The 13,935-nt window shown below is 45.3% G+C and overlaps 1 protein-coding gene across 2 annotated transcripts in view; it reads left to right on the plus strand.

Moving 5' to 3' along the window:
• The window catches only part of TYRO3 (TYRO3 protein tyrosine kinase), a 68,519-nt gene extending 62,360 nt beyond the window's left edge, over positions 1-6,159 (plus strand). For both annotated transcript variants that reach the window (XM_082239673.1, XM_082239672.1), the window contains exons 17-19: positions 1,713-1,872; positions 3,697-3,833; positions 4,295-6,159. In XM_082239673.1, the coding sequence (XP_082095799.1) occupies positions 1,713-1,872; positions 3,697-3,833; positions 4,295-4,670 (673 nt within the window). In that variant the 3' untranslated portion in view covers positions 4,671-6,159. The remainder of the gene's footprint in view (positions 1-1,712; positions 1,873-3,696; positions 3,834-4,294) is intronic.
• The last annotated feature ends 7,776 nt before the right edge of the window (positions 6,160-13,935 follow it).

Genomic DNA, 13,935 nt, shown 5'->3' on the forward strand with positions numbered 1-13,935 from the left:
CAAGCAGCGAGCTCATATAACCCATCTCTTAGACTGCCCACCATTTCAGGAAGGTGGTGACATTGACTCAGAAAGACAAGGCGAGGAGAAATGTTTCAACAAAGGAAAATGTGGGAAGGCTTGCAGGAGAGGATAAATTTTATTTTTTTAAAGAAAGATACATAAAGGAAAAAGCTATCCCCCCCCCCCGCCTCAAATTTTATTTATTGTTTATTTTATTTAGCAAATGTATATACCTCTCAATCAAAAGAAAAATCTCAAGTGGCAAACAATTTTCAAAAGTGTAACACAATATAAAATTCAAAACATGGGAAGAATTCAGAATCACGCTGTGACAAATGTTCCCTCTGCACAAGCATTTTAGTTTGTCAGATGGAAGAATCCCCCTCCCCTGAATCTTGTCCTGGGGGGGGGGTTCTCATGACCTCCCCCCCCCCAAGACTTATTTTGTTCAGGGAGCCCTGTTGCATAAGCAGAAATCCTTGCACAGGGCTCCACTGATAGGGCTTGTCAAGTGAATCCCATCTTTTATTTTTACTGAGACGAGGCAGATCAAAATCAAACAGGGCCATGAAAGTGTCAGAAGCAAGTCTAAAAGACCATAAGGAGGATTTGTGTATGGCTGTTCCTAAGCAGAAACCCTCTTCTTCCTCCTATCCCATTCTGTGGGGATTGGGTATTATGGTACGAATATTAGTATGCAGAGGTGTTTAGAAAATTTAGACCAGTTAGATAAGTGGAGCAACTGGAAAAATCTATAGCAACTTTGTTACACAGACATATGCTTGGGTACCATTCTGCTATTGTCATGGGTTTTTCTCATGATATCAGTGGCCTCTTCATGAGCTTGGCCTCTTCAGCCTTCCTCTCAGGGGATGTGTGCAGGTCGTTGAGGAGCTGCTGGGAAAGATGGGGAAGGGGCTGTCCCTGTTGGGCCCTTCAAGAGCTGATGGCTCCCCTGCTTCTTCTCACTCCTCCTTGAAGGAAGGAAGCCGAAGTGAATCACCTCATCCGTTTGAAACCAGCATCCTCTCCCTGTCACATAGCAAGGTGCCTTCTACTGAGGCAGACCATTGGTTCATCTAGCTCTGCGTTGTCTACACTGACTGGCAATGGCTGTCCAGGCAGGAGTCTCTACCAGCCGTACCTGGAGATGCCAGGGATTGAGGCTGGGGCCTTCTGCATGCAAGGCAGCTGCTCTTCCACTATGGCCTTTAGACATAGGTAGCTCACTTCCTAAGGTAAACAACTGGGAGACTACCAGTCATGCCAGCTACTGAGCAGGTGTTAGCTGCTGATGACTCAGGTTCACCAATAGTCTTAAGCATACTTAGCCTTGTGAATTGTAACTGTGAGACTCTCAAGCCAGTGTGGTGTAGTGGTTAAGAGCGGTAGACTCGTAATCTGGTGAACCAGGTTCATGTCTCCTCTCCTCCGCATGCAGCTGCTGGGTGACCTTGGGCTAGTCACACTTCTCTGAAGTCTCTCAGCCCCACTCACCTCACAGAGTGTTTGTTGTGGGGGAGGAAGGGAAAGGAGAATGTTAGCCGCTTTGAGACTCCTTTGGGTAGTGATAAAGCGGGATATCAAATCCAAATACAAACTCTGCAAGCCAGGGAAGGTGGTAGTGTTTGAAGGAGAAATCTGCACTTGTTGTTTTCTTCCTGCGTATGCCAAGTTGCTTGAATTCTTTTTTCTTCTTCTTCCTTTAGGTTGGATGAATACATGAACGTGTGCGTTGCTGATTTTGGGCTTTCAAAGAAAATCTATAGTGGAGACTATTACCGCCAGGGCTGTGCCTCCAAGCTGCCAGTGAAGTGGCTTGCCCTGGAAAGCCTGGCGGACAATCTCTACACAACACATAGTGATGTGGTGAGCCTTCTTTGCTCTTCCCAGGAGCACCTGTTTCCCTACGTACAAATTCTGTTGCCGCAAAAACCATGAAGATTCTTGTGGCACCTTAAAGACGATCACATTTATCCAGGCATAAGCCAGGGTGGGGACCTCCAGCCTGCCAGGTCAAATTTGGCCTGGCACAGGTCTCTGTTTGGCCTGCCAGGCCATTTTCCCCAAGCCACACTCACCTGCCCCAAATGTGATGTCAGCTGTGGTCAAGGGATATGTATATGGAAACTGGGAGGCTCAATTGCACAGGCAATCCCTGCAGAAAGGAACTTGGCCACCCCTATGCTTGGCACTGGGAAACACTGAGCAAAGCACCTTGGAAGCCCTGGGCTAATATCACACAACGTTTGTGCTCAGCGTTTCTCAGTGCCAAGCATAGGGCTGGCCAAGCTGCCTTTCTGTGGCATTTGCCTGTGATGAGGGAGCACCACGCTTCTCAGTCCAAAGCCAATGCTGGCAATTTTGCAAAATCGAAGTGTGGTGTGCGTGTGAAAGTGCCTTGCACGTCACCAGGGCCGTGACGGAGCTCTGAAACATAAAGCAGCATGAAACAAAAGAAGCGTTTGCAGAGTTGTTACTGTTCTTTATATCGTGTCATCAGGGCACACATGGTGCTTTTGACGCTAGGGAAACAACAGCGGAAAGGGAGGGAAGTGGAGGCAGGGGAAGAACACTGAGTCATGGGAACTAGACGGTGGGCCAGAGGCACAGTGTTCTGTGGAGAAGATCATTTTTTCTATGATCTGAAGAAGAGCCCTGCTGGATCAGACCAAAGATCTATTTAGCCTAGCATCTCGTTTCTCACAGTGGCCAACCAGTTGCTTCTGGGAAGCCCATAAAGAATAGCCCTCTCCTGCCCATTCATCCCCAACACAAACACATAATGGAAAGAACGAAAGAACGCATTTCTTACATTTGTATGCTGCCCATTATAACTTGGTTTTCTGCGCAGCTTCCGGAGACATCACAATACGATTCACACAGTTCTAACATGGTGCAATTACTGAGAAAGATAACTGATTGTCATATTGTATGCTACCCTAAGCTCCCATGTAAGGATACAAATATCACATTTTGTTAATATAGCACGATTGCTCTGCAAAAAGAAGACTGTTCCCTCTAGTGTAATGTTGTGGTAGTCCTCGGCCGAAGAGGGATGTTTGTGTTCTTTAACAACTGGATTTTAAAAAGCAATGAGGTACCATATTTTTCACTCTATAAGACGCACCAGACCACAAGACACACCTAGTTTTGGGAGGAGGAAAACAATAAAAAAAATATTCTGAATATCAGAAGCCAGAACAGCAAGAGGGATCGCTTCACAGTGAAAGCAGCAATCCCTCTTGCTGTTCTGGCTTCTGGGATAGCTGCGCAGCCTGCATTCGCTCCATAAGATGCACACACATTTCCCCTTACTTTTTAGGAGGGAAAAAGAGAGTCTTATAGAGCAAAAAATACAGTACATACCTATTAGCAGTTAGTTGTTTTTTCTGGGCCTGTTAAAATGATCCTCAGTTTGTGCAGGTAAAGAACCGCTTTTAATATTATTTAGGATTATTTACAGAAGGAGGAAAGATAGAAAATTATGAATGAAAGCACAGTCCTTTGACACACTCAAACTGAACTGTACTGGAACAGGAAATCTAGGAATCATCTCTGTCCGATTATACTGGGAGCAAGACTGAAAAAAAGACTGATATTCTAAGCATGTTTCTTCTCCTGAAATTGTTTTGAAATATGTTTCTCCCATTTGTTTAACTATTATTTCCCCCCTCCCCTACTGTATTTCAGTGGGCATTTGGTGTGACAATGTGGGAAATTGTGACGCGGGGGCAAACTCCTTATGCAGGCATTGAGAATGCAGAAATTTACAACTACCTCATCAGTGGAAACAGACTGAAACAGCCCCTGGAGTGCTTGGAAGATGTGTGAGTAGTTTATTAAGCCATTTGGTTTTCCAAACATGAACATTTTTTTCTACAGTGCAGACCACACTATGATAAACTGAAGTTCCACAAAAATACAGCCATACTTTGGGCCAGCTCAGATAGGAGGAAGTCCCATTGGGCTGTGCCCATTGTAGAGAATGCTTTCTTAATGGACAGAGGGGTGGGTTGCATGATTTAGTTGAGATTCTTCCATATTATTTTGATACTGTTCAGCTTGCCTTCAATGTGCTTTTGCCAACGTGTTTTTGAAAATGTATTTTGCAATCAAAACAGAAACAAATCTGTTTAACCACTGTGTTCCACTGGGCAGAGGGAACACACACTGGTATGCAGCTTTTATTTTTAAAATATAAATATATGTTCCCAGTGCAGCTTACACAGCCTTTGGTTGTCCCGAGGTGCTTCTTTTCTCATTTTGTTTTGTTCTGTTTGTCGTGCAGCTACGATCTCATGTGCAGATGCTGGCATTCAGAACCTAAACTACGCCCCAGCTTCGGAGCCCTGAAACTGCAACTAGAAATGATCTTGGCCAGACTGTCTTTGCTCTCATCCAGTCAGGACCCCTTGTATGTCAACATTGGGAAGCCACAAGAAGCTTACAGGAATGACCCCTCAACGGATTGTCCCTTTGGAACATTGGACGGTGACGCGAACATTGCAGGAGCAGCTGCTGCCGCTGTCACGAGTGACTATCGCTACATCATGAGCCCCTTGTGCCTTGGGAGTGATGCTGAAAGCGAAAGGCATCCGGACGCACCTGAGGGGGAAGCCAGGAGCCTTCTTTATGATTTGGAGATGGGACCAAAACGATGTTAGCCTGAAAGGAAGAGGGGGGGAAATGACACTCCACTCTCCTCCAATAAGATGTGTGCATTTTTATCATCATCTGGTACTGCTTTACAAAGACAGTTGTAGGCTGCTTTTAACCAGCATAGGTAGCTGTAAAATGAGCTACTTCTGCAGCTGTTTGAGTTGCTGTGGCTCATGCTCAAAATGACCACAAATCTTTATCACCTATTGGCCTTCTGAAACTAACTTCCTGCAATGGTGAAATGAAATCCAGTGGGAGTGGCCTAGTCTGTACTTACAGCCAACGAATGCCTGTTCGTCAACCGAGTTGATAACGGAATATTGGAGTTGAGCAGGGTGCTACTCAACATTCTCTCTTTTTTTGGTAAGATTTTCCTGCTCTGAGCAAGGAAGATTGGGACCAGCACATGCGATGGGGAAATGATCTGCTATTGATGGATACTGTATTTAAGGGCGTGAGGGGGAACAGTAGTTTAGCAGTACCACCTAGTCCTCTTGTCTACCTCAGTGGTTCTCAAACTGGCTGCTTCTGTACAATGAAGAAATCTTGCGCCGTTTCTCAGATTGTTACAGTATTTGGTTGTTGGATGGAAGCATTCCTCAAGGCTGACATTGCAGCTAAGCAACAACATGCGGGCACGGTTTTTGCCAGCCTGATACCCTCCAGATCTTTTTTGGCTACAGTTCCTATCAGCGCCAGGCAGAGCAGCCGGTGGGATTTGTAGAAGAAAACATCTAGAGGCCACCAAGTTGGTGAAGGCTGTTCTGACATCTCCCTGCAGAGTTGGCCTTCTCCCACACTGCAGGACTGGGTTTTCTTGTCTTTCTTTGCTTTTCGATGTTCGACATGAAGTTGGTTGTACGCACAGTTGCCTTGTCAGCAAAACTCTGTGACAGGGTGACAAATGCATACAGATGAAACCAAACTTCAAACAGACTTTGAGAGACCAGTGTAGGACAAGCAGTTAGCGCATGGGAAAATTTGATACTAAGGCTGCAGTAGAATACTTACCTATGTAGGAATAAGTCCCACTGAACTCCGTGGGACTTACTTCTGAGCAGACACGTCTAGGATAGCGCTGTGTGGACAAAGTACAAAAAGTGCATATACGAAAAGGAGGTCTATAATGATAGTAAGAGGCAGAACTTTAAATTAAAAACAGACGTTTATTTTATAAATTTTATCCTAAAAAAATTAATATTAGCTGCAGCAAGGAAATTGCTCAGTTGACATCAGCAGAAAAACTCAGTAGGTACCAATGGAATGCTTTACATGCAGAGAAGTAGTTTTCAGTCAGAAAGACTTTGAGAATCACTGGCTTACTTCATTAGAGGTTGTTCCAGCATTCTGCAGAGGTTCAACTGCATTGGAGCATAACTTCACGTATTTTGGTAACCTTACAGAAGGAAATGTTCATTTTTGAGCTCTCATTTTTCCAATAAGCCTGTTTTGATTAATCATAACTGAAAAGAATAACATGCGCTTTGAAGAAGACTACTTTGACAATGTGTAAATCAGTCAGTGTTTTTGTATTTTGCTGTTCCTAACATAAGGTATGCCTAGGGCATTACACCTTACCATGGCTGCCTGAATTTTTATTGAGCTGTTAGAAAAATTCCCTAATGCAGCAGTATTCAATATGCAGCCACAGAATCGCATTGGGTGCATCAATTTTTAAATTATTTTTCGGTCTACATTTCTTCCTGCCCCTTCTGAAACAAGGTAATCTAGAATTACTGGAATTCAAACCACCAAACAAATCCTCCTGAGAGACACTGACAAGGCCCCTTCTCATAACCCGTTTACCACTTTCAGGTGTTAACCAGTAATGTTCATATATGCCTTTCTAGATGGTTAAAAGACTGGAGTGGTCACTCTCATGTGCCAGGAACTTTGCAGAGTCAATAATTCATCAAAGCTTTTCCATCTCTGCCCTGTCTCTAGCACCATCCTTCAGCATGACTACGAAACAGAAGCCGGGGGCAGGGGTGGTGTGGGCTATGCAGCTGGAACTAGGCCCTGTTCTCTCCTTTTATGCAACATTAACCATGCTGGTTGTGTGAACAAAGGAGTGGCTAAAGGTTTGATGGTTTGCATTGAGTTTTCATGAAAAACAAGCATAGAAATATTACACGTATTAATAAATCTGTTAGGTTGTGAACCACCCTGAGATCTGTGGGTGAAGGGCAGTATACAAATTCAATTAATAATAATATTATTAATAATAATAATAATAATAAAGAAACAGCATGAGCTAGGGGGAAAGTTCTTGATTTGTGCAAACATCATCAGTGGTATGCTTTTATTGCCCGTGGTATCTGGTGTGCATATGGGCTTCCCATCATCACAACACTATATTACCAAAAGCAAGTAATAGATGTGGTGCTGGTGGTATGAGTTAAAAATGGTTTTATGAGTTAAAAAGGGTTCTCTGCAGTCAGTGCTGAGAAAGCCATATTCTATGTTCTGGAATGAAGCAGTAGATTTGGGATCAAAAACTTACATTAGAACAGTTCCTCTATCTACTTAACAAAACCCACCAGTTCCTCTACAAAATATTGTGATAGAAGCCCAAGTTTCAAATTATACTTTTGAGTCTGAATGCATATGTGAAATAAGTATTTTGCAATTTCCAGCGTGGAAATTCTGCAGCATACTGCAGTTGTTTGGACCTGGGATTTTTATGGACACTCACCTGATTGAATTAAGACAGTCAAAGCAATTGTCCTACAGAAACCTTCCCAATGAATGGCCTATGCAATAATTCAACATGGGTGTCGAGTGGAGTTTGTTAGACATTATGCCCTGCCTCCGTCAAGTTTACTAAACATGTTTACAGGAGACTGGTGAGAACATAGTTCTTAACCAAGTGCTGCCTTGTCACCATACCTGTGCTCTCATAGCAAACAGTGTGAAACATGTTGTTTAACAGACTGACCCTTTAGTTCCAGTATTCAAGAGTGAGCGTCTTTGCTTGTGTGATCAGAACAGCATCACCCACACACAAGAGGGAAGTATCAACAGGTTAAAAGTTTTAAGTACCAAAAATAATGAAGGGGAAAACAAACCTAAGAGGGACCCTAAAGAGGCCTGAGCATGCTCAGTGGCTTAGAATGCTGCTTGACTGTGGGGAGGTGGGATGGAACCCTAAACAGAAGCAGTCCATGCTGCAACCTTTTGTTGCAGTTCCCACTTGTGCCTCTTTCATTCGGAATTAAGTCTCATGAGTTCAGTGGGATTCATTCCCAAACAAATGTGCATCAGATTGCAGCTTATGTTTCCTGCAGCAGCCACCTAGCAAGCAGAGCAAGTGTATATATAAAATCTAATTTTCTGAAGCATGTCATTAGTTTTTATGCTTTTTTAAAATAAAATATGTACTGTGTCCTAGTGCTTGCTTTTTATTCCCTTCATGTCATCACTTTACCGTTGCTTTTATAAAAGTTTCAAAATAGAAACAAACTTGACTGTTCCCAAGATCAAAGGTAAAGAGACCCCTGACAATTTAGTCCAGTCGCGAACAACTCTGGGGTTGCGGCGCTCATCTCGCTTTACAGGCCGAGGGAGCTGGCTTTTGTCTGCTTCTGCAGATAGTTTTTTCTAGGTCATGTGGCCAGCATGACTGGCGAAACCAGAGCAGCGCACGGAAACACCGTTTACCTTCCCACCAGAGCGGTACCTAGTTATCTACTTGCACTTTTGGGCCTGCTTTTGAACTGCTAGGTTGGCAGGAGCAGGAACGGAGCAACAGAAGCTCACCCCGTCACAGGGATTCAAACTTCCGGCCTTTCATTCGGCAAGCCCAAGCGGCACAGTGGTTTAACCCACAGCACCACCCGCGTCCCCTCTCCCAATATCAGACTACTACTTAAAACATTGTTCTCAAGGTTGAGTAGACAAAATTGAAGGGAAGGATAAGAGTGCACCAGCTTTCTCATGATGCATGACTACTTTAGCACTGCAGCTGCTGAAGCCTTTCCTCCTGCTATAAACCATTCATCAAGTGCTGCTTTGTGAAGTCTCATGCCAGCAACTTCTCAAAGCTTCATCAGAGTTGGTGTTGCCATTCGACAGAGTGAGGCGATTGCTTCAGGCAGCTGATGCTGGGAAGCAGCCCCCTGGCTGTAACTTCTTGGAGGACAGAGCTGTGAATGCCAAGTAGCCTGCTCTGTGCCCCCACAACCTGCCTGCTGCCCTCAGGTGCCACAGAGGGTACTATCCCATTGCCAGTATTGAAATAAGATTCAACGGCCTGTCCAGGGCATGAAATTCTTCTTCACCTCACTTCACTTCACTGGGCTGGCTCTGCTCCTGTTGTGGAATATTTGATCTGAGACTGATGCTATGAAGAGGCTCTCTGTCAAGATACTTCCAAGTCCTTTCAGAATTGACTTATCGACTGTCACATTTTGTTATCCACCACCCAAGGAACACGAAACGAGAAACAAAGGTAGAGGTTGTTTAACAAGAGACAAGGAAGGGCTGTTAAATGGCACTGTCAAGATGGGGTAGGAACCTCAGTCCTGGAGGGCCACATGTGGCCTTCTAGTCCTCTCTAGCTGGCCTCCAGGACTCTTCCCCACATCATGCCCCTCACTGGCTCTGTTCTGTGCCTTTCTTGAGTGCTTTTGCTTGACCGAAATGTGTCTTTCAATGCCTCTTGCTTGCCTGGATAGGGAGATTTGGGGGAGGGAGGAGGCGTAGTAGCCGCTTTTACATTGCTGGAGCATACACACCAAGAGTCACAGTCATTGTTCTACCCACTTTTGCTCTGCCTACCAGTGGCATGCAGCCCCCAGGAGGTTACTCATGAATGATAACAAAAGGCCTCCCTGATGTAAAAAAAAAAATCCCCTACTGTAAATATTCTGAATTTGCTTCTTTTTCTTGAGAAGTAGAAAGTGTTTTCAATTGCACTAAGCCCAAGTCTTGGGAATGCATTGTTGAGTTAATTTAATTTAATTTAATTTTTTTTTTATCCTTCAGAAAATGGAAGTGTAAAAGACATATTACTTATCATAGATGTATTACTTGTAACTTGAATCATTGGTTTGGGTCCTACCCTCCGGATCAGAAGACAAGCTTGCTCCGTCTTCCATATGACAGCTCTTTAGATCAGGCTTCCTCAAACTCAGCCCTCCAGTTGTTTTTGGCGTACAACTCACATGATCCCTAGCTAGCAGGACCAGTGGCCAGGGATGATGGGAATTGTAGTCTCAAAACATCTGGAGGGCTGAGTTTGAGGAAGCCTGCTTTAGATATTTGAAGGTGGCTATCAGCTCCTTCCAGGCTAAACATACCAAACTCCCTCAACCATTCCTCATAAGGCTTTATTTCCAAACCCTTGATGACCTTCATCACCCTCCTCTGCACAAGTTCCAGCTTTTCAATACCTTTTTAAATTTGTAAATTTGGTACTGTTATGTACTGAGTTGAATAGGATCCAAAATGCAGCTGATTGGTCCTAGAACAATAGGATCCAAAATGCAGCAGTCTGATTGGTCCTAGAACAATAGGATTCAAAATGCAGAGGTCTGATTGGTCCTAGAACAATAGGAGCCTAGAACACAGGAGCCACCCAATCCAGCTCCAGGTGGAAGTGAATCTGCAACCTGATTGGCCTACAGGAGAATTCCAGAAATAGCCAATCACGTGGGGCCCATTGTGTAAATAATGTATATAAAGCAGACATTCTTTCTGGGGGAACTTCCATTCCTCCTCACTACTATGAGCTGAATAAAGAGCATGAAATCCACTGTCGACTCCGAGTATATTTCAGGTACTGAGCACAGTACTCCAGGTACTGAACAGAGTGGTAATATTATTTCCATTGATCAGGACATTAGATGTCTGTTGATGCAGTCAAGTATAGCATTTGCTTTTTTTTGCTGCTACTTCACTCTGTTGACTCATGTTAAGCTTGTGTTCTACTAAGACCCCTATATCCTTTTCACATGTTCCACTGCCAACTTCTTGGACAACTTCAAACATCACATTTGCTTGTACTTTATTTCTGAAATAGGCCACTGCTGTTTTTCAGATCTCCATTGCCTCCGTACAATCCACATTTGGTTATCCATCTGTGTGAGAAATGGCTAGTGAAGATTTTCTACACTGCTTTTCATCTGTGCTCAGATAAGCTCTGGTAACATCCTTTACTAGAAGACACTGAACCATATGCTCAGTGATTTGTTTTAGGTTATCTTTGTGCTGCTGGTTTGTAATTAATTCTTATAGATTTTATTTGTAAGTATTGCATTCTAATTTTATAAGCTGCCCTGAAAGGTTCCTTAGAATGGTACAAAATATTTGTAATAAGCATTCAGTATTGGTAATCTCTATACACAGACCACTTTAATATATTGTGGTTTCACCCTTTTTTTTAAAACTGGGGACCTTTGTAAGACGACTGTTCTTCCATTATGGAAGGTGGCAAATCCTTCACATATCTTTTGAAGGCTTGTTTTAGGGCCATATCACAGATACTTACCGGTATGTGTAGCAAAAACTTTGTACACCAAAAATCCAATCTAGTTCTATAGTTCCTTACACCCTGGATGTGAACTTTATACAGCAAGTTCAGTTTGGACCATTGCTCACCTTGATCTCTTACATGATTAGGTTGCAATCATGTTTTAAATCAGTATGTGGCTGTTTCACTGCGTATGTATATCCGAGAACGTCATGACTAGATACAGTTCCTCAAGGGGTGAACAATATACAGTACCAAGTGTAAATAATCCTTTTGCTTCCCAGATTGCTGAACTCCACTTCTCATCGGCCCAGCCAGCACGATGCGAGTTGGAACAGGTTCCCCTCCCTGGTGTACAAAACACACTGCCCTATGCTGTCATTGCTCCATTACTGTTGGTAAGGGTGTAGCCGGGAGGGGGCAGCTGCCCCCCCCATCAAATAAATAAAAGAAAAATACTTAACAAAAAGTAGAAATGGTAGAAAATTTTGACAGATTATTCTGAGCACTTGGGGTCAAAAGAAAGCAATTTAAAACACCTGTTGTTGAGACATTCCATTCCGAATCTGGTAGACAAGGGATGATGACAGGAGGGTGGCCTCCTGCCCCTCCCCAATAAATCCTGGCTATGCCCATGGGCCGATGGCTCTCTGCAAGAAAAATCCAAGCACCAAGTCACTTAGGGTAGCAATAAAAAGGCAGCCCAAATCTGCAAGCTGCAATTGGAAATGGTTTATTGAATATTTACACATAAATTGTAAGCAGGTAAGGAAATTGGCAGGATTATTGCAACAATCTGCGGTTTCATAAGAGCATATATTTAAAGAAGATGAATAAATGAGCACATTAAGTTCATTTGGATATGCAGAAGATATTAAGAATAAATTTAAGGAACCGCAGAAAGAAGGGGAAGGAAGCCAAGTTTCGAAATGTCACAATGAAATGTATAAACCTGAAAAGTATAAATACTTTAAAAAATAAAGAATCTGCCAGCTGCCGCAACCCAATCCTTGCATTTTAAATTCGGAAGCAAGTCCACAGAGTTGAGCGAGCCACATTCCGCGGGGATCAAGCTCCCACGTGCTTGCCAGGTTTGGACTCGAAAGGCGCAGGGGCGCCCGGCAGGAGGGGGCGCGCGCGAGGCCAGCCAGGGAAGGCTCGGCGCGCGAGCAGGTGGACAGGGAGCGAGCGCCATTCTCCTGGGCAGGTGGGACGAGGCCAGCAGCAGGCGCGCCCCTTTTGCTCCACTTCCCCTCATGCCCCCCCCATATTTACATTTACAGCTCCGCCCTGCGGGCTCCAAAGCAAGCCCCACCCCGCGCCTTCCACGGGTCTCGCTCCCAAGCCGACCCAGGTAAGGACCGCAGCCCTCAGGAGCCCCGTCCGAAGGGAGGGGAGGGCGTACACGTGACCGCGCGTCGGACCGCGCCGTGGAAGCTCTACGTCACGCGAGCGGACGGTCTGTGTCCCCCTGGCAGCAGCAGCAGCAGCAGCAGCACCACGTGTCTGTCTTGCCTCTGCAGCGGGAGGTGTGCGCGCGCGGGACTGGGGGGGGGGGCACCTGGGGCGCAGACCCCGCCAGGTAGGCGTGAAGTAAAGCTGCGGGTCGGGGGTGGCGGGCAGCGGAAGGCTCTCCTTCGCGGGCGCTCACCTTCCCTCGTGCCTCCTTCGCCACTTCCAGGCGGCGGGGGGGGGGGGAATGGGAAGAGCCACCGACCATAAACATCCGGAAGGCGGGCGGGACCAAGCCCCGGATTGGCTCCAGGAGAGTGGAAAGGGCGAGCGAGTCGGTCAGAGTTTAGCGCCCGCGTGGCGGATTCATTCCCTCCCACCCCAGGTTTGTTGGTGCGGGAAGTTGGGGTGCAAGTCTCCCGAGTCCCGCCCAATTGAGAGCGAGAAGGGCTGCACTTGGGTTTGGATGTCTGGAGGGACACCTGAGCAACACAGGCTGTGGGGCAGGAGCAGGGCTGATTCGACGCAACGGAAGCCTCCTTGAGGTATTTGGCTGAGGTGCGGGTGTAAACAGAATGGCAGCAAACCGAAGAGGAGCGAAGCGAGCAGCTTCCTTTGGTAGCTTTCCGTCGTGTTCAGCTGGGTTATGCGCCTGCTGGACGCTGGAAATGCAGCCCTCCCCGCCCCTCGCGCAAGAACCGCTGTCTCGTGCGCAAGTCCGTCTGAATTCTTGTCGGCGGAACTCCCTCCTAGAAAAGGGTAGCTTTTGCAAAGGCAGTGGGGTTAGGTCGCGTGATGCACCAACACGGTACCTTTCTTATGCAGAGAAGATCAACATCAGAGTTGGCCCCTTCTTGATTTGTTCACCTCACATAAACAATTTATGTAGCCAATGGGGAAGGGTGTTTGACTGCGTGTTGCTTTACTTTACTTTCCCCTTCTGAGGCACTAAATATGAACTTTGTGAAATTCAGGACAAAGAGTGTGTTGGGTGGGGGTTTGTGCCTTTGGGTATTGTGCATTGATTTACAGCATGAATTCTTCTTTAAAGTTTTGCTTTTTGAAATGCGGTTGATATGTGCTTGTTGGTGATGGGAACTGTTTAATGGGTTTTTTGGAATTGTTCTGATAACTCTGTGTTTGAAAGCTTCTTCGTGCTGCAGTGGCACAAAGAAAAGAATGAGCAAGGCCTTTAGGTGATGTAGCTCTGGTACCTCGCCTTACGAATGCTTCAGGTTACGCTCTCCGCTAACCAGGAGGTAGATGCCCCTTGTTGCGAAATTTGCCCCAGGATACTAGTAGTTTCCGGTTACAAACGGACCTCCGGAACAGATTAAGTTCGTAAC

The sequence above is a fragment of the Podarcis vaucheri genome (genome assembly GCF_965113315.1).
Source record: "Podarcis vaucheri genome assembly, chromosome: 1".
In the NCBI taxonomy this organism is placed as follows: domain Eukaryota; kingdom Metazoa; phylum Chordata; class Lepidosauria; order Squamata; family Lacertidae; genus Podarcis; species Podarcis vaucheri.